The 27036-nt window shown below is 41.5% G+C and overlaps 1 protein-coding gene across 3 annotated transcripts in view; it reads right to left on the bottom strand.

The window, feature by feature from the left end:
- Window positions 1-678: 678 nt before the first annotated feature.
- Window positions 679-27036, bottom strand: part of SMAP2 (small ArfGAP2) — a 51122-nt gene continuing 24764 nt past the window's right edge. For 2 of the 3 annotated variants that reach the window (XM_010354220.2, XM_030942137.1), the window contains exons 2-10: window positions 18811-18944; window positions 16344-16429; window positions 15238-15316; window positions 11633-11719; window positions 10497-10578; window positions 9430-9539; window positions 8468-8633; window positions 7712-8028; window positions 679-2044 (exon numbers count right to left, since the gene is read on the bottom strand). In XM_010354220.2, coding sequence (XP_010352522.1) covers window positions 1919-2044; window positions 7712-8028; window positions 8468-8633; window positions 9430-9539; window positions 10497-10578; window positions 11633-11719; window positions 15238-15316; window positions 16344-16429; window positions 18811-18944 — 1187 coding nt within the window. In that variant the 3' untranslated portion in view covers window positions 679-1918. Of the gene's footprint in view, window positions 2045-7711; window positions 8029-8467; window positions 8634-9429; window positions 9540-10496; window positions 10579-11632; window positions 11720-15237; window positions 15317-16343; window positions 16430-18810; window positions 18945-22226; window positions 22304-27036 lie in introns of those variants that run through there. The other variant, XM_030942136.1, reaches the window with a different exon arrangement.

Genomic DNA, 27036 nt, shown 5'->3' with positions numbered 1-27036 from the left:
ACATCTGTAAGGACTCAAAGCGTGTACTCAAAGGAAAGAAGGGAGGAAGGGTCCAAAGATCACATCTGTTGAGAGCAGAAAGGGAGTCGAAGGGAGAAGGAAACAGACTAAAGACGGTCTTCTTTCTTCCCTTTGTATTTCGTACCGCCCCCAGGAATGAGTGTCCTGTTTCTGATTCCTGACACTGATTTGGAAGGCCCAGTTCCAATAGCTCAGAGAGGGGGAGTTACCTTTACCAGCCAAAGCTACTGCTCTCTCGGCAGAGAGGAATTTCAATTCACTACTTCATTGCCATGGCACAGGGAAAGAACAAGGGGCTGGAAATCCAGACACTTGGAGGCTACTGCCGGCTCTGCCCAGGGTTCTCTAATGGACATCAGCCAACCATGTCCTTTCTCCGTGTCTCAGTTTCTCCATCTGTGGGGGAAAGGCATGCCGCTCTGATGTTCTGTGACTCTAGCAGGTGCCCATCTTCGGAGTTCCCTCAGCTCACAGCTCTAGATGCCAGTGGAGAGAGGCCCCCTTTCTGACTGCTGGAGCCTGGGCCTCGCCCTTGGGTATGAGAAGTACAGAATTTTCCAAAATACAGTAAGTGAAAGAATTGCCTTTGGAAAACAGAAAACCTGAGTGTAACGCACCCTCCTCCAAGAGTGACGCACAGTAATGGCCAAGCAAACAGTCCTTCCCTGCAATATTTATTAAGGAATTTACACATACACAGGAGAAAGGCAGCCAGGAACGTAGTTCCCACACATGAAATCTTTTAAGCAAAGTTTTCTTGTCTGAATTTTCAAGTGGGGTGAACAATGACTGAGAGGAAAGCTGTCCCGGCCCTCTGCCTCGTACACCTGGGAATGGTGGGGAAACAGAGCACCCTGGATACACAGGCATGAAAGAGTGATCAGCAGACTGGGAGAAGGGAAGGGAGAAAGGGAGTTATCAATGACATGGCATTTTTTAAACCGTAAGAAAAACACAACAGTTTTAGGCTGCTGATAAATTAACTCCTCTCTGTTGTAAACCTAAAACTAAACAAAAACAAAAATACCCAGAGCAGATGGGGAGAGGATGGGAGGCGGAACACACACACACACACACACACACACACACACACTCACTCTCACGTGCACACACAAGCAGTACACGTTAAGCTCTGCATTCCCACTCTAGGGGTTTGTCCTCCAGCCACGGAGCCAGATCCTACTGAAGGCAGGTGGGAGGTGGGAAGGGATGTGTGTCTGTGTGTGGGATCTTCATAAAGTCTTTGGTGCTAATAAAGGCTGACTGAAGCAGCAAGTCCTGAAGCCCCAGATCCGGAAAGCAACTCAGGGTGAAGAGAGTAGTATTTTTGCTCATCCTCATAGGAGGGGGCTTGCCTCACCCCAGCGCTAGGGTCAAACTGACCCAGGACCCAGGGAGTATTTAATTTGATTTCAGTACTTGCTTCATTCCCATAAATCATGAGAACATGATGCTTCCCCTTCAAATTTAAACACTTAGAAACAGCTTATTAACACATACAGAAGGACCTCTAAGCTTTCCCCTGTTTGCCTAATACACAACACCTATAGACCCTTCTGAGAGTCTGAGGAGCTTTAACCTTGAGGGAAGGTACTCAAAGGTGTGCACGTTTCTCCCACAGTTTAAGTGCCTTCTGCCAACAACTTCTAAGGTGTTGGTGCCAGGAGAGGACTGGGGAGGACGCTGGGATGGCTATGGGGCATGTACAACATAAAGCAACAGAGAGGTCTTCATGTTTGGGAAGTGGCTGGGCAGGATGCCAAACCCCAAATGACTTATTGAGCAATTTCTAAACCAAACAGAGAGGTAGGAAAAGAGGATGGGGGTCAGGGATGGAGGCTGTGGAAAGGGGAGAGCGAGGGCTGAAGAGAATGGCAGCCATACAGGTGTTTTGTTTTTATTTCCACATCTGAGGACTGAGAGTCTGATTTGCTGCCTGTCCACTTCCGCCGCTCATTGACTGTCCATAGTTCATCATGCCATTGGCTCCATAGAAGTTCATCCCAGCCATCTGCTGGGTCATCTGAAAGGGAGAGAGGAGACTTTCAGACCAGGCTGTGGGCATTCTACCAATTAGTGCAAAAGGCAGAGTGGGAGTTCCTTTCTCTGCCAGGATGGGGAGAATGAGACACAGGGAAACTCTGTTATGGAAGTAAACCCTGGACCCTAGCAGTCAGATCATTTCAAGGCCATGTACATGAATGACTTTTTGGGAGTGCAATGTTGACAGAGACTAAAGCTCAGGGAGGGAAAGAAGGCATCCTGGCATCTGGATCTAGTTGACAGAAAATCAGCATGAGTTCCTCTCTTTTTCCTTTCCAGTCCCTCATCGTAAATAAAAGGGGCCTATTGTTAACTTGCCTGGCCAATCCTAAAAGCTGAAAGGAAAGCCCCCTCCCCAGTGCTCCCGCCTCATCTTCAGCACAGCTATTACTGTCAGTGTCAGGGAAAGCGCTTGGGCAGGCTCTTTCATTTGTAGAAGGGGAAAAAAAGGAACTGGACTGTTCGAAATGAACAAAGGCAGGGGGTAAAAAAGACTAATGTGTCTTCAGTGTATGAGAAGGGAAGGAGCTGGAAGAAAAGTCAGTGGAATAAGGCCTCGGGCAGGATAGGGCAGGGGTCCTTCATGAATTTGATGGAAAGACTGGCCCCCTAGCAGTGAACAGAAAAATACTTTATGGAGAAAAATGCCTTGAATTTCCTGAGCCTAAACATTTGCTATATAAATTCTTTTTCTTTACCAACTTTTAAAGTAAATTTCAAACTTACATAAAAGTTGAAAGAATAGTACAATAAAACCCATATATCTTCTTCCTTAAATTCACCAACTGTTAACATTTGCCATATTTTCTCTCTCTCCTTATATAAAAACTTACATTTTTTTGATGAGCATCAAAAGCCACAGATTTAAAAAAAAAAAAAAAAAAAAAAAAAGCTGCAGCTATCGCGACATTTCACTCCTAAGTCAGGAGGCGCTTCGTAAGAACGAACACTTTAACAGAACCACAAAACCATGAACACACTCCAGAATTTTAACATTAACACAATATTCTAATGTACATGGCATTTCATTTTCAGATCTCTGTAGTTTCCTTTAATCTAGAACAGTTTCCCTACCACTTCCTCCCATTTCTTCCTGACACTGACATTTTTAAAAACCCAGGACAGTTATTTTGTAGCATATCCCACAGTTTGGATTCATCTTCTCATAATTGGATCCAGGTTAAATATTTTTGGCAAGATTCTATGGAGGAGATACGATGTCTTTCTTAGTACAAAATATCAGGAAGCACATGATATTACTTTGTTCCATTGCCGGTAATTTGATCACTTGGCTAAGGTAGTGGCTATATTTCTTTCATTATAATTAATAAATAATCTGAAGGGCATTTCTTTGCAAATGTGGGAATCCTTTGTTCTTTTTACAATTACTATCATTCTTCTGTAAAGAAGGCTTTTTCTCCCTCCATTCCACATCCGGTTTTTAAAAAATATCACCATGGACTCATGGGTTTTTGTTTTTTTTTTCCATTCAGTGTGTCATAATCCATTACTGTTGTTAGTCTTTTTGATGTTCAAATTGTCTCACATTTGGCCAGTCAGAGCCACTGGAAGTCGGCTCATGTGTCCCTCTGACATATTCCCATCAGACTTACAGCATTCCATTACTTATGTAAATAAAAACGAAACAATGAAAATAAGCGAATTAAAATCTCCACTATGAAAGCTAGAAAATAACAAAGTAAACCCATAGAAAGCATATGGAAAGATACACCAAAAATTGAGGTGGAAAACAGAAAAATGTAGCACCAATAAATCAAAATCCTGGTTCTTTGAAAAAAATTAATGAGACTGCTTGGCATAACTTTTGATAAATTTGAAAACCTCGGTGAAATGGAAAATCTAGGTAAATACAGTTTTCCAAAATTGACTTCCATAGAAGAAACAGAGAAATGTATCAAAGATTTGCTACAAAGGAAAGCAATAGGGACCACAAACTTCACACAGGAATTCCACAAAACCTTCAAAGACCAGTACTACATAAACTATTCCGGACCACAGAGAAACAAAAACATAAAAATACTTTTTATAAGTAAGTATAACCCTGATAAAGATAGCATATACATGCACATGTGCAGTACACATGCACCATACCACTTCTCTGGTATTCCTTTGCTTGGTTTTCATGTTAAATCACTTTGTATTTCTTTGTACCTAGTACAAAACTAGTGTTGCATTGTGAGCCAATTTGAACATCATTTTCTTCTGATAGAAGAGTTGCCTACTGATATGACTGGTATGTTTGGTCTTTATTCCATCATATTATATTTTAACTGTGTTTATTGTATTTGCTGCACTTTGTAGTCTGTTTTTAAAAATTCTCAGCGGGGTGCAGTGGCTCATGCCTGTAATCCCAGCACTTTGAGAGGCCAATGCGGGTGGATCACTTCAGGTCAGAAGTTTGAGACTAGCCTGGCCATCATGGTGAAACCCCATCTCCACTAAAAAATACAAAAATATTAGCCAGGTGTGGTGGTGGGTGCCTGTAATCCCACCTACTCAGGAGGCTGAGGCAGGAGAATCACTTGAACCCGGGAGGTGGAGGTTGCAGTGAGCCGAGATTGTGCCACTGGACTCCAGCCTGGGCGACAGAGTGAGACTCTGTCTCAGAAAAGAAAAGAAAAAGGGAGAGGGGAGATGGGAGAGGGGAGATGGGAGATGGCAGAAGGGAGAGGGGAGAGGGGAGACGGGAGAGGGGAAAGGAGAGGGAAGGGAAGGGAAGGGGAGGGAAGGGAAGGGGAGGGGAGGGGGAGGGGAAGGGGAAGGGGAAAGGGAAGCGGAAGGGGAAAGGGAAGGGAAGGGAAAATTATCTTGGTATTCAGAACATCCCACATGTTTGTTTTAGTGATTACCTTTATACTAATACTTTTTAGCAATGTCCTTGGTCTGCTTTTTCCTTATTCAAGCTTCCATGTTTTGGTTTGTCAGCTTATTACATCCTTTGACTTGTACTTATTTCCCATACAATATTTATTATTCAACTTTTCTCCCTTCTCCTTCCATTATTTTTAGTTGTATCTGTTTGTCAGAATATAATGTATATTCTGGTCACTACCTTTGTTTTAGTCTTAGATTCTCAATTAAACATTCAATTCTCACCATCAGTTCTTTTGACAAAAATGAAAATGACCCCAGTCACCTCTTAGGTGGATGAAGTTTATCTTCTGTTAGATTCCCCAGGAGAGTCTTATAAGTGTGATACTACCTGAGTTCTTGCATATTTATTTTTTACAGCCTTGATACCTGAAGGCTAGCTTGGCTGGCTTGGCTGTAAAATGCTTGTCTTGTCTTGCATATACTTGAGCGTCTTTAAAATACTACTCTCCTTGTTGTTCTTTTTGTATTTTGCTATTAGGAAGTCTGATGTCAACCTGGGTATTTTCTGTTTGTCGTGACAGATTTTTGTGAGAAGGAGATATGGAAAAGGTTGGAGCCCTAAACAATATTTTTTTTTTTTTTTTTTGAGATGGAGTCTCACTCTGTTGCCCAGGCTGGAGTGCAGTGGCACGATCTTGGCTCACTACAAGCTCCGCCTCCCGGGTTCACACCATTCTCCTGCCTCAACCTCCCGAGTAGCTGGGTCTACAGGCGCCCACCACCACACCTGGCTAATTTTTTTGTATTTTTAGTAGCGACAGGGTTTCACCGTGTTAGCCAGGATGGTCTCGATCTCCTGACCTTGTGATCTGCCTGCCCTGGCCTCCCAAAGTGTTGGGATTACAGGTGTAAGCCACTGTGCCCAGCCACCCTAAATATTTTTAATGTTCTTTAAAATCTGTAGGTTTACTGGGATATATTTTAGAGTTTACTGTTCTGGGTCAATTTTCCCTGATACACAATGGGCTCTTCCCCTATTATATCCAAGTCTTTTATTACTAGAAAGTTTTCTGGTGTTGTAGTTTTAAGTTCATTAATTCTGTCCCATATTTTATTTATTTTGTCTTTATTTCTTTGGGCATCTCCAAATATGTACGTTAGGTTTTCTTTGCCTAACTTCCATATTAATTTCCATCTGATTCTTACTCCTTTCTATATTTAGTTTTTATTCTCTTGGCTGTTTCATGCCTTTCCTCAATGCCAAATATAGTTTTAGTTCAATCTATTGTTCTTTGGCTAACTTGTAACTCAGTCTTTATAAGAACATTTTGGCTTTTTCTTCAATTTCTTTTCTGAGTTCAGTAAACTTTCATTTCACAACATTCAGGTTTTTTTTTTTTTTTTTTTTTTTTTTTGAGACGGAGTCTCGCTCTGTCGCCCAGGCTGGACTGCAGTGGCCGGATCTCAGCTCACTGCAAGCTCCGCCTCCCGGGTTTTTTACGCCATTCTCCTGCCTCAGCCTCCCGAGTAGCTGGGACTACAGGTGGCCACCACCTCGCCCGGCTAGTTTTTTTTTTTTGTATTTTTTAGTAGAGACGGGGTTTCACCATGTTAGCCAGGATGGTCTCGATCTCCTGACCTTGTGATCCGCCCGTCTCGGCCTCCCAAAGTGCTGGGATTACAGGCTTGAGCCACCGCGCCCGGCCAACATTCAGTTTTTTATTCATTTTGGCTTTAAGTTTTTGAATTTCTGATTTAAGGTGTTTTGTCTTATCTGCAAATGTTTGTTTAAGGACATTTAATTCAGGTTGATAAATAGTGTAACGATTTTCTTCTGCTTTATGACTGCTTTTTGAGGGAGAATATTCATTATGTAAAATGTTTTGATTTTCATTTTCTATTTTCTTCTTGTAGGAGTTTTGCACAAATGTCAGCTGCCATGTTTGGTTTATTTTGTAAGGTCTTATTTTTTTTCTCAATCAGCAATAATAGGTGTGAGGGTTTGGGGAGGCTTACTAAATTTCTTAGATTAAGAGCACCATCTTTTATTAGTGAAGTGGTGATTTTGGAAGAGGGAGGAAGGTATATATTCGATTTTGTGATTCTCATTTCCATTTCTCGTGTCTTTCTTTCCCTTCACCACCAGTCCTCCAAAGGGTACCTCCTCCTTTTAGGCCATGCCCATCTCCCCGAGAAGCAATGCTTTCCCAAGGTTACTATCTATACTCCTATATATCTCAAGTCTCTTATTTTTGATCCTCCAAGTAAACAGAGTTCTAATCTGCCACATCTCAGACCTGTTCTCAGTATGTCTTTGATGAGGGTAGGTCTTTCTCCTTCTGGGGAGTTACTTTATCTGTGGTATCACTGCTAGGCCCCTGCTCCATCTTCTGTTTTTACAGTCTCCTCTGTGATGCTGGCTCTGCTAGATTTGGTGTTTATATGCCCATTGCCATGCCATTTGAACCTTGTCTACCAAATGAGATTGTTGTGAGAATATCTGCATTCATTGTTTGTATAGGGTTTTTTTGTATGTTTGTTTTTGCTTTTGAGAATGTGTGGAGAGATTCAGATTTAGGCAGTTGCGCTTATTCTACAGGAATTCTACAGAACTGAGGAGTTCTTCCTCAGAAAGGATGACTTTAGACAGACCTTCTAGGGAAAAAAAAACAAAAAGCAAACCTAACAATGTCTCTGGCACTATCTCATTTACATGGAAAGGACTCAAAGGATAGTGGAGAGGTACAAAGTGGAGAAACAAACTTGAGGAAGGCTCAAAACTCTTGCTCCAAGTAAAATAGGGATAGCTTACCTGAGTAAGGTTCCACTGCAGCTGCTGAGCTGGCTGGACCCCATACACAGTCTGGGGCATAGCTGCCATACCTGCCATGTAGCCAGCCTGCTGGGTGGTCATCATTCCATTCGGCACACCCATCATTGATGCCTGCATGCCACCCATATAGCCTGCAGGCATGGCCATGGGGGCAACCATCCCAGAAGCTCCTGGCTGAGCTACCATGCCTACTGGTGGAGGCATCATGCTCCCCATTATGCTGTTAGGAGGTGTAACCCCAGGGAAGCTGGGGTAGGCTGTGGGATATGCCATCTGAGCAGGAGCCATGAACATTGCTGTCAAGAAAACACATATACAGGTCTGTTAAATGAGAGTGAAAAACATAGTCAGCCCAAACTCTCCCTGGCTACCCCTTTCCAGCTGGAATTTCTCAGGATTACTCTACTCACAATGCTCTTTACACAGCAAAGTAGTTAGAGTCTCTACAAGGCCTGCTATGGCTTACCAATGGGCTGCTGACTGAGTCATTTTCCCTTTAGGGTCCAGATCCAGACCTTGAGTTAGACTTCACCAAAGTGTGACCCCAGACTCCACAGAAGTATGACTCTGAGTTACATTAATTTCTATCTGCTGATACTTTGGTCATGTTCAGGTTTGTTTGCTGTATGACATCCTGGTCCCCAAAGTAACTGTCCTCTGTCACAGTCAATAATTCCTGCATGGAAGCCCTCATGTCTCTATCTGGCACATGGCCATGATACCCAGGAAGTCTACCTTGAGTAGGCATTTGAGGCGTCTGGGATCCATACAGTGAAAGAATGGAGTCTTTAGAGAGCTGTTTCTTGCCTATTTCTTCTGATTTGCTCCCTGGCTCCGGAAACAGGTTCAGGTTTTCAGGAACAGAGCCAGCACTCCCTGCAGTTGGCATGGAACCTACAGCCTTAGGGCAAAGAGGGCAGGAGAAGAATTGAAATGGTTCTCATGGGGGTCTCCTTAAGGATCTCCCTTCCCTCTCTGCTGTTCCTAACATCTGCAGTAAGAATTCATGGTTCAAGTTAATAGCTTCCTGACATTTTTACCATTGAAATATCTGAAAACACCTGATAATTAAGCTCTGTTACAATTCTTTCCCTTCACCAAAACATGTGATTTGGTAGGAACAAACAAACAAAACAACCCACAAATGATGCAGCAGGGGGAACTGAGTTTAGATCCCAGTGTAGTCATTTACTAGTATAACCAGAGGCTAGTCACGTAACTTTTATGAACTAATATTTCTACATCTGTAAAATTCCCACTTTGCAGGTTTGTGGTGAAGATGTGAAATTATTAATGAAATACACAAAATGATATACAAAAACCACCTCACACTATGCCTGAGACATAGCAGGCATTTCACGAATGGTAGCCATTAAAGGTTTCAAGTCTTCCTACCCACAGTTCTCTGGCAGTAACTCAGGCCTAGGAGCTAGCCTCAAGTATCAGCCTTCACAGTATCACACACTTTCCGTAGAAGCAACTCAAAGGGCCCACTCTTTTTGAGCAGGAGAAAAAAATGGCATGAACAGCAATCTTAGACTATGACAGAAATGACACAATGTTAAGGGAAGAATGAAGAATAAACAAAACCAAAGTCTAACTCCACCAAGGAGGCATGACTTAGTTCTATGATTAAGATATATCAAAATCACCCATTTCAGAATGTTCTTTAATCCTGAGGAGCCCACAAGACTCACCTTTCTGGAACCTGAAGAAGAAGGGGATGGAACAGAGGCCAAGAGATCTAAATCCTTCTCTAGGGTATTGCCGGTCTTACTATTTGCAATGGAGCAGGACACAGGAGCATCTAGAAAGAGAGATCGAAGTTAAGATGCAGCACTGCTTATTAAGCCCATGCCTTCATTCTATTCTAGACAAAAAGCAAAAGTGGCCCATAAGCTCATGGACCTAGAAATCTAGACTTCTGGAATCACCTAGCATGGATGGGGCTTCTCGAAAGAGGCTTTACCCCACATTCCCAGAGTGCTCTGGGGAAGCCTGTAGCCCAGCTATCAGGCACAGGGCAGCAGAAGCCCAGGCCTGAAGGCTATTTCAGCACCGCAGTAGGGGGCTGGCTGGCTCCCTTTTGGCTATTAGAAACCTAAGTAGCCAATAACCTAAGTCAGCAGAAGTGGATGGAAACAAAGTGCAACCATCAGTGCTGTGAAAGGCAAACAACAGGCTTTCTTTCTGAAACGGTAGAATCACTAGTTCAGGATTTCAAAGGTTTAGAGAAAAATGACCACAGGCCATCTCAGAAACAGGCTGCATCTGAAAAATGAAAGGAATGCAGGCAGGGAGTGGAGTACAGGGAAGTGACATGAGGCTCAAGGGTGCTGTTTAGCAAAATTGCTAACATTTATGGAGGGTTCAGTATGTACCAGGCATGGGGCTAAGAGCTTTAGAGGCATTATCTCATTTAATCCTTCCAACAACATCTTTGAAGTAGAGACTCATTCTCACTGCACAGAGTAGGAAAGCAATATTAGAGGTTAAGTAAACTACCCAAGGTCACAGACAGCAGGACACTGGCTCCAAAGGCCATGCTCTTAACCACTACACCATACTGTCACTCTGAAAAGTGTCATGGTAAACACTTCCTTAGAGCAACCGTTCAGATATAAAACAGATCAGGAAGAGTGCAAGAGAACAGTCTTACCAATGAAGACAAAACTGGAGAATCCCATCTCTACCTATCTTCCAGGGTCACTGAGAATTCATTAAAATTTGTAAGAACATGGAAGCTGAAAAGTCCAACTCTTACCAAGGCCCAACAAATCCATGACAGGCGCTGTGGATTTTGGGGAGCTTTTCCGAGGTAGCTGTGGGTCTTCTTTTTTCTGTGGCTAAGGTGAAAATATGTTACAGAAATAAGCAGGTGTTTTTGAACTCTTTATTCCCATCTCCACTGTAAAGCCACGGTGTTCTTGTGGGTAGGGCTACTGTTACTCAAAAAGAGTTACCAAAGAAACGAAACTCAGGAAGTGTCAGGTGAAAGAATCAAGTCAGGAGGCAGAAGTGCATAAACCAAACCTGAAGCGAAAAACAAAGATATCGCCTGTGATTGTCTGGCGTCCTGAAGAGACAGATCTTTCTGAAACCAAGACAACCACAGAACAGGGGATCCAACAGAAGCAGCAGTTTTTGGTCCCAGGAAAAGCCAAGAATAAAGGTAGGTATCTGATGGTACAAGAGCCAAGAGCCAACAAATCTCCCAGTGGTTAGAAAACCTTTTACTTTAACACTGAAAGGGAGGTCGGTTTAAAGATTACCTAATTCACTCTGCCAATATCACTAGTGACTGTGTCCATAGACAATGTGATTCAGAATGATGATAAAAGACTCTTCCTTAAGCAATAGTAAGTAAAGTCCTCTCTCCCAAGATTCCAAGCTTTTATATTAGAGATTCTACTACTACAGGCACAATATGTCCTGTGGAAAAAGAAGGGTGTCTGTTTCAACATGACAAAGCAAGAATATAAGAAGGGATCATTTAAAATGGTCTAGTATGGCCTCACTTCTGGACTGTTCTTCATTGAAATCGGAAAATGGGGTACAGAAGGTCTAACAAGAGAAGGACTAATGTGGAAATAGCATCTGCTCAGAAGGTGTCCCACAGCCTTGGCATTCTGGCTTGGAACGTGCCTCTTGCTTAGACGGAACAGATGCATTTCCTGAGTTCCCATCTGACCCCAAAGAGAAGCTCTTACAGAGCAGATTTAGGCAGCAACTGGTAACGGGAGAGCAGAGATGATAGCAGGTGATCCAATCCAGATGCAGAACCCTCTAGCCCCAGCTGTGATGGTGCAATGGTACTCACCACAAGGCCTCCTACTCTCCCTTTCACAAATATACACATACCTTAGGCTGTCCATACAGTGCAAATACTTCCCAACTTACCATTTTCACCTTCTCGAAAACAACAGGTTCCAACTTTTTTTCTGGAACTGGTTCGCTCCCTCTTTTCCACTTGTCATCTTTTTCTTTCTGTAATGATTTAACAAGACAAAAAACACAGGGCCCAAGGTGACTAACAGTTTGATAAATTATAATTCCAAGTGTCCAAAAAGGACACCCCAAATCCCTATTGATTCTGATGCAAGCTTGAGAGGCGGTGTCTTGGTGTGGAGCATGAGAGTTGACCTCTTCCACATTAGCCTCAATGCTGTATGAGGTGTCTTCCAAACACCTTAGGCACCCGCCCTCCTAACCCACTCAGGACTCTCAATATTTGCAGTCGAGGCTCTGTACAGACGCTAAAACATTTTACCAGTATGCTACCCATCTGTGCCCCAAATTTAATTTGCCCATGCTTTGAGAGGTCGCCCCTCATCTTGGTATACTAGCAAATAAGTTCATCTTACTCAGCTTATGTCCTTTGTGATATCATAAATTCAATCATAGGTCCTCTCAATAGTCATTTCTTTTTTTAACAGTCAGAAAATAAACCTTAATTTCAAGTTTACAGATTACAAGAACAAAAATTAAGTTTTAAAGTCAAATAAACATCTAAATGCATCTAAATGTAAAACAAAACCACAAAGTAACCTTAAGAATACAGAGTACAGGCCGGGCGCGGTGGCTCAAGCCTGTAATCCCAGCACTTTGGGAGGCCGAGACGGCTGGATCACGAGAGGAGATCGAGACCATCCTGGCTAACATGGTGAAACCCCGTCTCTACTAAAAAAATACAAAAAACTAGCCGGGCGAGGTGGCGGGCGCCTGTAGTCCCAGCTACTCGGGAGGCTGAGGCAGGAGAATGGCGTGAACCTGGGAGGCGGAGCTTGCAGTGAGCTGAGATCCGGCCACTGCACTCCAGCCCGGGAGACAGAGCGAGACTCCGTCTCAAAAAAAAAAAAAAAAAAAAAAAAAAAAAAAAAAAAGAATACAGAGTACAGCATACATATGAAAAACATGTTTGGTCTTGCCAGTGATAAAAAATGCAATTTAAAATGCACTTTATGCAGAGCAAAAGATCTTTCTATAATGTTGGTAGGGATGAAGTGAAACCAGTACTCTTATACAATGCTGAGGAGAGAGAGTCAAATGGTACAACTTCTGCAAAGCATATTGGCAAAACTAGGAAGAGACAAATGTTGAAATCCTTTGACCTAGATGATACCATATCTTGTAATGTATCTTACGAAAATAGTCCAAAATATGAAAAAGGTTAAATGCACCAAGAAGTTCACCCCAGAATTATTTATGCTAAAAAAACCTTAAATAACAACACTTATGCCATGGAGGGGAAATGGTAAAATAAATTATTACTTTCAGTGATTTAACTACTCACTGAAAGATGATGCAACCATTAAAAATTATAAATACCATATAAGCGACATAGAAATATATGTTAAGTGGAATGAAGGCAGGAGAAGTCTATATAACTGTATTATAATTATGCCTCCAAAAAGAAACTATATAGAAAGAAAGGGGAACACACCAAGAAGATAATTACTAGCAAAGATAGTGAGAGTATGCATGAATATTTCACTTTAATTTTCATTTTCTCTAAAATAATCTTACAATCAATACATGCAGCTTTTTCATATGAAGCGTATGTCTTTAATACAGACATTTCATTTAAGTTAAACATGAAAAGAATAGTTTTTAACAAAGCCAGTTTCTTTTCATTTGATATTAAATGTCTTCACTTAGCAAATATTAATTATTGGCATAAAAATCTTCACAAGAATATGAAAAAAATCTGAGTATATTAAATAACAAATTCTGAAATAGCTTTTTGGTAAATGGGAGGTTATTTCCTTCCTAAGAAAAACATCCAGTAACCGCGCTTGCTTTCATGGGTACAGGACACCAGCATCGTAATCATGAATACCCTGAGGGCAGAGCTGCTGTTTCTACAATAGCTGTGTACAAATAGCAACTCTACTCCTTCATCATCTGAATTATCTCAGATACCCTTTGCTGACCTCATCTGAGTTCATATCTTTAGGCACAATGAACAGAGCTGGGCAGACAGACCACAGTTTTCTACAAATAAAAGGAAATGTGTGTGCTTGGGTTCTGTTTTTGATGATGCCATCCAAGCTGTAGCTGCACACTGGGTTAATTCTTTCTTGGCACAGATATGATACTGACAAGTCCCTTTTCTGGATGACTGCAAGATAAGAGTCCTTCATACAAAGTTGAGAAGGAATCATTTTTACCTAACTGTATGTATTACCTTACATTTACTTGCCTGTGTTGAAATTCACCTACCAGTTAAATGCCCTTTTCACACAGCTTCATAAGATCAATCTGAAGCGGATTCCAGTTAGCTTAACTTTTAATTACCCAGAAGGGCTTAGAGCTCCACGCAAACAGTGACTTCACTGTCTATGATATCATTATTACATAACTAGAATAGATGATAGATAGGTAGGACCTGTGCTGGAAGTGAAGAATCCCTTACTCTCAATAATTCTGTGACTAGAGAAATAGCCAATTATTCCTAAGAGAATTTTCTGTAGAATCTTGTTAAAGGTTATTTAAAGGTCTAAATAGTCCTATCTATTGGTTCTCCATTAGTTGTCATTAGTTAGGCGTATTTTCCTCTTTCAGAAACCATGCTGTCGCTGTCTGTCCCCCTGTGTGTTATATTTGTCCTAGTTATCATATACTGTATTGCAGATTCTAAACATGCCTAGGGTGGAATGTGTTCTTGGCAACTGGTAGTCAGCCTCCTTCTGAAACCCTTCTCAGAAACAAGGGTCACATTGGCAATCAGTCCACCAACACACTGGTTATCCGCAGGTAATGCTGGAAATATACATTGGTCACACTGAAGGAAACTGGTGATTTAATTACACCTACTTTTGTTGATTTCATTTACAGGAAAAAAGTATATATGTGTGTATATATCTATGTAGATAGATATATGTGTAGTACATATATACATATATTGTTTTATTTGATCTACTATATGCAACATGTCCATCTCAAGAAATAATTCAAAACGGGGAATCATCAGTAACACCTTCTAACTACAGGTTAAGGCAAAGAATTCACTGATAGGCAGAAATTTTTTTCATGATATCTCATGGTCTTGATTCAGTAACTGGCACTTTTTACTTTTGCTTAAAAATTTATTTTGAGACAGGGTCAAACTCCGTTGCCTAGGTGGGAGTGAAGTGGTGCAATCATAGCTCACTGCAGCCTCAACCTCCCTGGCTCACGTGATCCTCCCACTTCAGCCTCCCAAGTAGCTCGTTACTACAGGCATGTATACCATCATGCCTGGCTAATTTTTAAATTTTTTGTAGAAATGGGGGTTTTGCTTTGTTGCCCAGGCTGTTCTTAAACTCCTAGGCTCAAGTGATCCTCCCACCTCAGCCTCCCAAAGTGATGGGATTAGGGGATGAGCCACCACACTTGGTCTACTTTTGCATTTTTTAAAAGATGGTTTTGGAGTATTTTGGTAGCAGTTCTTCAAAGTGTTCTCTGGCCTGATTTAATAAGCAAATTACTTATTATGGACAAAACTTGAAAGATGTATAACCAACCCTAAAGGCATTGATGTCCAGACTTCGGTCCATGTATTTCTTCTTCTCATATTTGTCTCGAATAAATCCTTCGACAGCTCTGCAAAAAGCTTATTAAGGATGAATCCAACTAGCCTCTCAAACAGTAAGAAGATAAAAGGTCAATTGTGTTCCATGGAGCATTGTTCTCCTCCTTCCCTCTTGCCTGGTTTCCCCACATGGCTCCTGCCTGTTCATATGCAATTTCTCTGACCAAAGCCTTAAAATGTTTCCTTCACAGTTACAGCAGGGAATCCTTACTTCCTATGCTTTTCCTTCAGTATAATGATAGCAGCAAGTGGAATTAATCTACAAATTGACATTGGAGGTGGCTATACATCTGTGGCTGTTCTAGAATAAGTAAAGCAGTCAAATGTCTATTTTAAAGCACTTAGGTCAATAGGCCTCAAACAAAGGCACATAAGTACCCCTTGAAAACATAAACTCTTGTGCCCCACTGCCAAATTCTTGCAGAAGTGGGTCTTCTGCAAGGCCCCAGATCTGCATTTAACAGGCTCCACCTGAATCCATTAAAAAAAAAAAAGAACTTTAACAAGATGATCTACAAACTACATTTTGAGAAGCACTGCCTTTAGGGGATTTGGTTTTGTGTCCTAGGTGCTATCTCTGTTGAACAGATGGTGGAAGAAAGTTATTTGTTATTGATAAACTGGTAAACAACAGTTAATTCTTTCACCCAAGACATAAAAAGATGATAAAAATGAATGGCCATTTTGCTGACTGCCTAGGGTTAACAGAGCACAATAAACTACTATTTTTAATCAAACAATAGTTTCAGAGATCCAAAATAAACTAGTGGAGATGTAACTTTATGGAAGAATTCACAGTGAAATCACTGCAATCTTAATTCCAGAGTGAGTCTTCTTCAAGTGACCCCATATGACAATTCTGACATTCGCAAATACATATGCTTTTTGTGCATCTTGGTTGCAGGACAGAGGACAAGCAAGGACACGGACTAATCCACATAGAGATGACCCAGTCACATTACAGGACTGGAGTCTTGTTTGACTCTCCCCAAACATCAGAATACCACTCAGCCTTCTAAGTTGCTCCAGAAAAGATACGGGTCTATCTGAGGTCGCCGAAAGGTCTCAGGAAGATAGGCTTCATAAAGTCGGTTTGCCTTTCCATTTCCCATCTCTTGCATGCACTGTGACCAAAGAGAATGTAGAAACATGGCATGTGAGATCAAGAAAGAACTGAAAAACTTCCCACCCAATTCCACTACTGTACAATTGAAGAACCAACCTAGAGAGTGTCAGAACCAAGATTCTGATTTCCAATTCACGATTCTCTCTACCTTACTAGGAATTCCCAATCATTTGCCCCAAGCTGTCTTTCCCCCTACTCCATAGGTTCCTTTTACTGAAATATCTGTGTACCAAGATACATTTAATTCAGTAATAAATCAAGATCTCATTTGACAGTCTTAGATACACGGCTACCAATTAAAATGTCTACTTGGCAGGCAATGATCAGTGTTACCATTCTGAGTTTATACTATTAATCAATTCCAATAAATGTGTTTCCCATTAGGCTTTTAAGTAGACTCCTTAACACTTGTGAGGGATAAATCCCAAGAGCTTTTTAAGTCTCCAAATCCCCAAATATCTTCATGGCATATAATTTCCTTCATAAGACAGAGTAAAGTGTAACTGAAAAATGTAACTCACCTTTTTAGACCTTTAATACATCTATAAATACAGTCTAAAGCAATTTCTAAAGTCATTTTCTCGTTAAGAGTAACCTCTTATTTCCATTACCAACTTTAGCAACTGGATTTGGGGGGCGGAGGGGCTTCCCTTTTACTCCCAAGAAAGAAAAAATTAAAATTAAAGCGTTTCAATGTAGGAAGAGAATAAAAAATAATGGAGCTATATCAAGGTACAGCTCTTAGGTCAGCCAGACTCATTAACTTAGGAGTCTCACTCCAAGCCCATCAAGCTAACAGCATGCAAGATTCATGTATGCATTCCAGCTGTTACAGCTTTTTTAAGATGATAACAATAAATATAATATATACATTGTCTTATTTAACATGCTTTTAAGGTTAATTATGTTTACATTTATTTAATTTTTTTTTTTTTTTTTTGAGACGGAGTCTTGCTCTGTGGCCCAGGCTCGAGTGCAGTGGCCGGATCTCAGCTCACTACAAGCTCCGCCTCCCGGGTTTACACCATTCTCCTGCCTCAGCCTCCCGAGTAGCTGGGACTACAGGCGCCCGCCACCTCGCCCGGCTAGTTGTCTTTTTTAGTAGAGACGGGGTTTCACCGTGTTAGCCAGGATGGTCTCGATCTCCTGACCTCGTGATCCGCCCGTCTCGGCCTCCCAAAGTGCTGGGATTACAGGCTTGAGCCACCGAGCCCGGCCTTATTTAAAATTTTTGAAATTTGAAATGTTATCATTTAATTCCATGTCTGTACGTGTCTAAAGATATATTAACAATCACAGAAAAGATGAGTTCACAAAAATGATTTTTTTTTTTTTTGAGACGGAGTCTCGCTCTGTCGCCCAGGCTGGAGTGAAGTGGCGCAATCTGGGCTCACTGCAAGCTCTGCCTCCCGGGTTTACGCCATTCTCCTGCCTCAGCCTCCCGAGTAGCTGGAACTATAGGCGCCCGCCATCTTGCCCGGCTAGTTTTTTTTTTTGTATTTTTTAGTAGAGACGGGGTTTCACCGTGTAGGCCAGGATGGTCTCGATCTCCTGACCTCGTGATCCGCCCGTCTCGGCCTCCCAAAGTGCTGGGATTACAGGCTTGAGCCACCGCGCCCGGCCAAATGATATATTTTTAATATTATGTACCATTAAAATATTTTCCATGTCTAAAACAAAGATTCATGTATGCATTTTAGCAATAAAATATTTCCATAAGTCTATGATTTGGAGGTTTTTTTAAAAAGTGATTTCTTTTTTTTTTTTTGAGACAGGGTCTCACTCTATTTCTAAGCCTAGAGTGCAATGGCATGATCATGGCTAACTGCAGCCTCAACTTCTGGGCTCAAGCAATCCTTCCACTTTAGCTTCTCAAACTGCTGGGATTACAGGTACATACCACCAGTCCCAGCTAACTTTTTAATTCTGTATTTTGCAGAGACAGGTGTCTCACTCTGTTGCCCCGGCTGGTCTTGAACTCCTGGAGTCAAGCAATCCACCCACCTTGGTCTTACAAAGTGCTGGGATTGAGCCACTGTGCCCGACCAAAAGTGAATATTCGAAACTATAAATTTTAGACCTGCAAGTGCTAAGAGTCTTAGAAATCACCCAAAGATCCCTCTTAATACTTTTGTGGACCCATGGAGTCCTAGACCATAGACTATTTCTGTTTTTAAGGAGGTAAAATATAGGTAGAATAACTTGTATCTTAAATAGAAAAAATAAAAATTTCTGTTAAGGTACAAGAATTTGACGTTAAGTGTTTAACAACTAAATTTTCCTTTATCTTTGCCTTTGTGCCCGGTTTGACTGAAATTCATCTGGAATTCCTTTTACATGGATATATGGGAGCAGCTGACTCACTCTTGGGCTAAGTACCTGAATCTGTTCTTGAGTCCACTGGTCGAGGTTAACTGACTTTACCCTGGATATGTGCACCCCCAGATTCCTGTGGATTCCAGCACATCGAATGCAGATGAACACACCAATGTTCCAAGAGGCCCATCGCGGCCCTGTGAAAGTCAGGAACAGGGCAATAAAGTACAAATTACAACATTCAAGGCCTAAACTACAGTATTAGATTATCAGACATTTCTGCTAGAACATAAGTGAAAGAATTTTTACCATAACCACCTGTTTATTGACTCTGCTCATTCCTCCACGTGTCAGCTTTTCTTTAGTTTAAAATTTTTAAGTGTTTAAAATTCAGTGGTTTTTAGTATATTCACATAGTTGTGCAATGATTACTATTATCTAATTCCAGAACATTTTCATTACTCCAAAAGAAATCCCAACCCATTATCAGGCACTACCCATTTTCTCCCAACTCTTCCCTCCCAGCCCCTGGCAACTATGAATCTACTTTTTATCTCTATGGATTGCCAATTCTGGACATTTAATATAAACAGAATTATATAGTATGTGGGCATTTGTGCATGGTACAATTTTTTTTACAGTGTCTGCTAATACGAGTGTTGAAACGCGGATGTTATAAGACTGTTACTTATATTAAGAAAAATCCCAGGAGTGCAAAGCCATATCATATTCTATTTGGCTGAGCACCTTATATAAACAGTCCTCTCCCAAGAGACGTTTTAGTGGTGATGGGCCTGTATTCACCACTTTTTAGTGGTGGCCTATATTCGGTTTTCCCACCAGGAAGAAAGATAGATAAGGCATGATTGTCCACGGCTCAACCTGTAATTGAAACTGTGTTTATCCTCCCCCAACCCCAGGCCTATAAAATATGCATTCGCATTAACTTAATAGGATCCTTTCCCCTTAGGCTGATGTCCTTACTTTACTCAACTACTGAAGTATCTCATTTCTAGACTGCCAAATAATAAAGATGCTTATAGTAACAAAAAAGAAATCTCAAATATGAATTTTAATTCAAAACTGTTACAGAAGCTCCCGTCCCCTGCCAGCTTTACTCATCCTAATAATCACTCTGAAAAATTATCACACTCCTCTTCATAATTTTCACCCAGGAAAAAAAAATGACTCATATGAAACCTGCCAAAAACTTACTGAAAAATCAGAAATATTTCCTTCTCCATTATCCCACTTGGCAGAAATTTACCACATAAAATAAGCATGACATAAAAATTAGAGGATGCAATAAAGAGGTGAAAAGATACTGATTTTTATAAACGGGACCTACGCTTGGAACGACAAGGAGCACAAGACTTCAGTTCTTTAGGACACAGACAATTATTTGGTTAGCCAGCAGGTTTTTCAATTTTTAATTTTTATTTTTAGAGGCAGTCTCGCTGTCACCCAGACAGGGAGTGCTGTGGCACCATCATAGCTCACTGCAGCCTCGTCTTCCTGGGCTCAGGCGATCCTCCTGCCTCAGCCTCTGGAGTAGCTGGGACTATAGGCATGTGCCATTCTGCCTGGCTAATATGTTTATTTACTGTAGAGACAAGGTCTCACTATGTTGCCCAGGCTAGTCTTGAACTCCTGGCCTCAAACACTTCTCCCACTTCAGCCTCCCAAAGTGCTGGGATTACAGGTGTGAGCCACTGCGCCTGGCCAGCCTGAAGGTTTTGACAGCAGTTTTAATGAAGGAATGCTACAATCATGTGGCAGAAAATTAGTTTTAGAAATTTGAATACATGATTACTACAAATAAGAATGTAATTTTTTGGCCGGGCGCGGTGGCTCAAGCCTGTAATCCCAGCACTTTGGGAGGCCGAGACGGGCGGATCATGAGGTCAGGAGATTGAGACCATCCTGGCTAACACGGTGAAACCCCGTCTCTACTAAAAATACAAAAACTAGCTGGGCGAGGTGGCGGGCGCCTGTAGTCCCGGCTACTCGGGAGGCTGAGGCAGGAGAATGGCGTAAACCCGAGAGGCGGAGCTTGCAGTGAGCTGAGATCTGGCCACTGCACTCCAGTCCGGGTGACAGAGCGAGACTCCGCCTAAAAAAAAAAAAAAATGTAATTTTTTGACAAAGATATCACTTATTTACTATGGCAAATACTGCAACATCCTTATTACCACCAGGTGGTGCTCTCTGACGGAAATTTTATCCCAATGCCTTATTGTTATCACAAGCTCAGATTTATCTTCTAAAAAGATATTTAGTCCCTTCACATTCCTAGATGGATTTACATAGTTGGTCCACAATGTATCTTATAAACACAAAAACGATCTGCACACTTTTTTCAGGTGGGAGAGTGTCACGTCAAACACAAAATGAAAACCCTAAACTGATGTAAATCGAGTTTCTTAGCATGCTGTATATCCATTTTAGGTTACAGTTTTCATAAAGGAACTTCAATAAGATCTAAGTTACATAAGATTTAAAATGGCACCAAGTTAATATTTCATGTTTCTTAAAGCATTTTTCCTTTGCTCTAGATTCCAGAGTCTAGAACTCATAAGACAGTTAAGATGTATTTGTTTACTAACAAAGTCAGAAGCCAAACGCATTCATTAAAAATTGAAAGTCAGCTGTGAAACGTTACACTGTTTGCTTCCTGGCCTTAAGATGGGAAAAGGCAATTCCCAATCGTCTAAGCCACTGTCACAGCTCACACTCCAGAGTACTTAAAGTCGTTTTGCTTCTGAGGAATGCAAGGCTAAGACTTTGAGCCTTGGGGTGACTCTGAAGCCACTGACAAGACCTCAGTACAGAAATACAGGCAACTGTATTTTCATGGAAAGCCAGAGAAGAGCCTCTTCTCCCCCACAGATCCCCAACTGACATCCCTTCTGAAACCTTTTCCCAGTGAATATAGGGATAGTTATATCCCACATACTCAGTCTCTTTTAGTTTTGAGACACTAGATTTATTAGTGAATAACTACATGTTCCACAAAAGATTCTGAAACTAGAGAAAACAAAAATAAAAGAGACAAATGTTACTTATATGGCTGAAAACATGGGGAAATGGTGTAGTTACTTTTATTTCATTTTATTTTTTACAGACAGGGTCTCTCACTCTGTTGCCCAGGCTGGAGTACAGAGGCAAGATCACGGCTCACTGTAACCTCAAACTCCTGGCCTCATGCGATTCTTCCACCTCAGCCTCCCATGTAGCTGGGACTACAGGCATGCACCACCATGTCTGGCTGATTTTTAAATTTTTTTAAAGACAAGGTCTACCTATGTTGCTTAGGCTGGTTGTGAACTCCTGGCCTCAAGGAATCCTCTCACCTCAGCCTCCCAAAGCACTGGGATTATAGGTGTCAGCAACCATGCTCTGCCAGTTGTAGTTATTAAAAGTATAATCTTTGCTGCCAGTAAGGACTTAGGTTTGAGCGCAGCTCCTTCAATGATTACCTGTGTGACCTTCTGAGAGACTGAGCCGTAGTTTCCTCATCTATAAAATGTGTACCATAGCATTCACCTCACAGTGCCTAAAACACAGAGGGACAATAACTGAGGACCATATATAAGGACGTGGTATCGAATGAGGTTTCCAGAACCCACTTCCCATTCATCTTCCTGATATGGGCCAGTTAACTCATTCATATATGTAATATATACCTACACTCTGTGCAACACCACGGAGTGCTTCTTTTTATTTTAATTTTATTTTTTTGAGACAGTCTCACTCTGTCACCCAGGCTGGAGTGCACTGGTGTGATTTTCGCTCACTGCAACCTCTGCCTCCTGGGTTTAAGCAATTCTGTTCCCTCAGCTTCCTGAGTAGCTGGGACTATAGGTACATGCCACCACACCCAGCTAACTATATTTTAATAGAGACAGGGTTTCGCCACATTGGCCAGGCTGGTCTCGAACTCCAGACCTCTGGTGATCCACTCGCCTTGGCCTCCCAAAGGGCTGGGATTACAGGTGTGAACCACCGCACTCAGCTAGAGTGCTTCTTTTTGGAAAGGAATATGAGTTCTGGTCCTAAAATACCAGAACCAAAATGAACTGAATATCAGAGAGAAGAAATTTACCCTAGACCCAATTTCGAAGTCTTCTAGAAAACATGAAATTTTAAGCAGCTTCCTTTATTGATCTTAAAATATTTCTTCAAAATGCACTTTTTAAACCCTCGCCTGTTCCCTTTCTCTGCTACACACCCCCACCCTGCCCTTGTGCTTGCATATGCCCCCATTACACAGGGAAAAAAAGAAGGCCCAAGGCTGTCAGCCTAAGTGGTGGGTACTTGGATTCCACAGTACCTGGTATTGCTGCTGCAAGGCCAGCCTACTTTAATCTGGTAAACTTGCAAAAATGCAAGTGAAACCAATTGTTTTAACATAATGACCTCCAATTCCATCTATGTTGCTGCAAATGTCAGTGAGTTAAAAAAAGGTGGATCTCAGGGAGAGAGAGTAAATTGGTGTTCTAGAAGCCAGAAAGGGTAGGGTGACGGAGGATGAAGTGAAGTTGATTAATGGGTACAAAAATATAGTTAGCTAGCCTGGCCAACATGGTGAAACCCCATCTCTACTAAAAATACAAAAGATTAGCCGGGCATGGTGGCACGTCTGTAATCCCAACTACTGGGGAGGCTGAGGCAGGAGAATTGCTTGAATCCAGGAGTCAGAGGTTGCGACGAGCCGAGATCACACCACTGCACTCCAGCCTGGGTGACAGAGCAAGACCCTGTCTCAAAAAACCCAAAAATACAAAAATACAGTTAGAAGAAATAAGACCTAGTGTTCAATAAATCAGTAGAGTGACTATAGCAGACAATAATCTACCATATATCTCAAAATAGGTAGAAGCGAATAATTCAAATGTTCCCAGAATAAAGAAAAGATAAATCTTTAAGGTGATGGATATACCATTATCATGATTTGGTTATTACACATTATGTGAATGTATCAAAATAATCATGAAAACATGTATATCTATTATGTATCAATAAAGAGAGATAAACCAATTGTTCAATACACATTGGTCATGGTAATCAAGGAAAAAATATAAAAGATACCATTTTGAAATGTAAAATGAAAAGAGATGCTGAGAAGCAATATGCCAAACAATTTTGAAAGCGAAGAGGATAGACAAGTGATGTAAACTGGTAGTGATTGACACAACACAAGAACAAGGTCACAGATAAGTGCACATATTCAACAGGAGCCTAAGAGCAGGCTTGGGCAGCATTAAGCAATACTAAAACTAACATAGAATCACTCTGTAATAAGGGATCAGGGAAAATGAAAAAAGTAGATGGAAATGGATTTGGTTGATCAGTCAAGAAATCAACTGTCCTAAGTACCAGCTCAGTATCAGAAAAACCTGGGTTTACATGGACGTGTTGCATGTAATTTGACAAGTTTCTCTAGGGCTTATGTCTCCATTTGTAAAATGGAAAGCATATAGGTAATATCCAACTTATATTCAACTTCTGGACAGCTTCTACATACTAAGTAACTACTGCTACAAATTCCTCTTGCTGCTGAAACTTTCCCCACCATCAAAGCTGCCAGGATTAGAAAGGCTCTGGAAGACAGAAAACTCAGCAGACAGAAAACGGGAACTAGAGTGATGGAGGGCTTCAAGCTACTATTAATATTATAATAATTACCTCATTGAGTTCTAATCTATGGAGTTCCAAACAAATAAATGTTGAGGAGAAAAAAAATTGATAAATTGATGGCTACCTATATTTAGACCTGCTGGCATAATGGACCTGTCAAAAAGTTCAATGGGCAGGGTAAGAGAAGGGAGAGAAAAATCTCTCCCATCTTCCAACCAAATCCTGTTGAATCTATCTTGGAAACTTTTCCAGAATCTATCCATTTCTACCTAGACCTTCTCATCTCTCACCTATAAGCATTCGTCTTTTTGTTTTTGTTTTTTTTTTTTTTTTTTTGAGAAGGAGTCTCGCTCTGTCGCTCAGGCTGGAGTGCAGTGGCGCGATCTTGACTCACTGCAAGCTCCACCTCCCGAGTTCACGCCATTCTCCTACCTCAGCCTCCCAAGTAGCCGGGACTACAGGCGCCCACCACCCTGCCCGGCTAATTTTGTTTTTGTATTTTTAGTAGAGACGGGGTTTCACTGTGGTAGCCAGGATGGTCTCATCTCCTGACCTTGTGATCCGCCCGCCTCGGCTTCCCAAAGTGCTGGGATTACAGGAGTGAGCCACCGCGCCTGGCCAGCATTCATTCTCTTAACATTATTTATTGTGTACCTATGTGCCAAGCACTTTGTCTGCTAAGTACTAGGGATACAAAGGCAGAGAAAATAAAGATGAGATTCCTCAATTCAAAAAACTCACAGACTAACAAGCAATTAGTCTCCAGAATCCCACTAGAATAATCTTTCTAAAACACAAATCTGTACAGATCAGACCTCTAAATATAAATACCTTCCATGTAGTCTTATACACAGAGGTAAATATGTAAATTGGTGCACATTTTCTAAATAGCATATTCCAAACTAAGCTCTCAATCTCTTGCTACAAAATCTCTTCCTTTTTCCTTCATCTTAGTCAACTACACCTCCATCCATTCCATTGCGTCAGCCAGAAATTTATGCATCATAAAACCTCTCTCTCCTTCAGCCCCCACATCACCAAGCCAAAAATATCTGTCAAATCAGTATCTCTTCTCTCCATCTGTATAACTATTTCTGTAATCTAAAACTACCAGACTCTTTTGGACCACTGCAATAACCTCCTAATAGCTCTCTCTCCACTTTTACATTCTCTTCTCCCTCGAGCCCAAACCAAAACCATTCTCCACCAAACAGCCAACTTGAGCTCTTAAAGAAGCAGAGCCACCTTCTGCTACTTAAAATTCTTCTATTACTATTGGATTAAAGAACAAAATCCTTAACATGGTTTCCAAGGTCTTAAAGGTCTAGCCCATGCCTCCTTCCGCAGCCTCTCAATTCCTATGACAGCAGCCTTCTTTCATTTCCTCAAGGCACCAACATGTTCCTTCCTCAGGGCTTGCTGGCCTTTGAACATGCTGCTCCTGCTGCCTAAAAAACTCCCTAACTGCCAAATGCCCCTTGCAGCCTGGCCAACTCCTAGACATCACGAGGGTCTCAGCTGAAATGCTTCTTCCTCAAAGGAGTCTTTCCTTAGCTCCCCAGTCTAAACACGACTGTAATCTCTCTTCTACCCTTTCTTTTGGTTTTTACCTTATAGAAAATTTCAAACAAACGAAAGCAGAGCATAATTAACCATGAGCTTCAGCAATTATCAACTCCTGGCCAATTTTGTTTCAGCTATACTCCCACCCACTGCCCCTTGACTCCAACCTTGGATTATTCTGGAGCAAATCCTAAACATCATACCATTTCATCTGTGTATACTTCAGCATATATCTCTAAAAGATAAGGACTTTTTTTAAAGGCAATGAACTTTCATTTACCCTTTACTCTTTCTTTCCTTTCTTTTTTTTCTCTCTCTTTTTTTTTTTTTTTTTTTGAGACAGGGTCTTGCTCTGTCACCCAGGCTGGAGTGCAGTGGCACAATCATAACTCATAGCAGCCTTGGGCTGTTGGGCTCAGGCAATCCTCCCATCTCAGTCTCCCAAGTAGCTGGGACCACAGGCATGAGCCACCACGCTCAGCTGAATTTTTTATTTTTGTAGAGATGGGTCATTGAGTGCTGTTAAGAGTGAGGGGAAAAAAAAAAATGAAGAAAAAAAAAAGAAATAGGCCAGGTGTGATGGCTCACGCCTGTAATCCCAACACTTTGGGAGGCCGAGGTGGGCGGATCACCTGACGTCAGGAGTTTGAGACCAGCCCGGCCAACATGGTGAAACTCCATCTCTACTAAAAATACGAAAAAAAAAAAAAATAGCCAGACATGATGGCATGTGCCTGTACTCCCAGCTACTTGGGAGGCTGAGGCAGGAGAATCACATGAGCCCAGGAAGCGGAGGTTACAGTGAGCCGAGATCCCACCACTGCACTCCAGCCAGGGTGACAAAGCAAGGCTCCATCTGAAAAAAATAAACTAAAAATAAATAAATGAAATAAAAAAGAGGCAGGGTCTCACTATGTTGCCCAGGCTGGTCTTGAACTCCTGGCCTCAAACGATTTTCCTACTTTGGCCTCCCAAAGCACTAAGATTACAGGAGTGAGCCCCTGTGCCTGGCCACCCTTTACTTTTTCTAAATCATACCACATTTTGTTACTATCTAATTATTTGATTAAGATTCTTTCCCACTAA

The sequence above is a fragment of the Rhinopithecus roxellana genome, chromosome 12, assembly GCF_007565055.1.
Source record: "Rhinopithecus roxellana isolate Shanxi Qingling chromosome 12, ASM756505v1, whole genome shotgun sequence".
Lineage (NCBI taxonomy): Eukaryota > Metazoa > Chordata > Mammalia > Primates > Cercopithecidae > Rhinopithecus > Rhinopithecus roxellana.
This window is presented reverse-complemented; position numbering and strand designations above follow the sequence as displayed.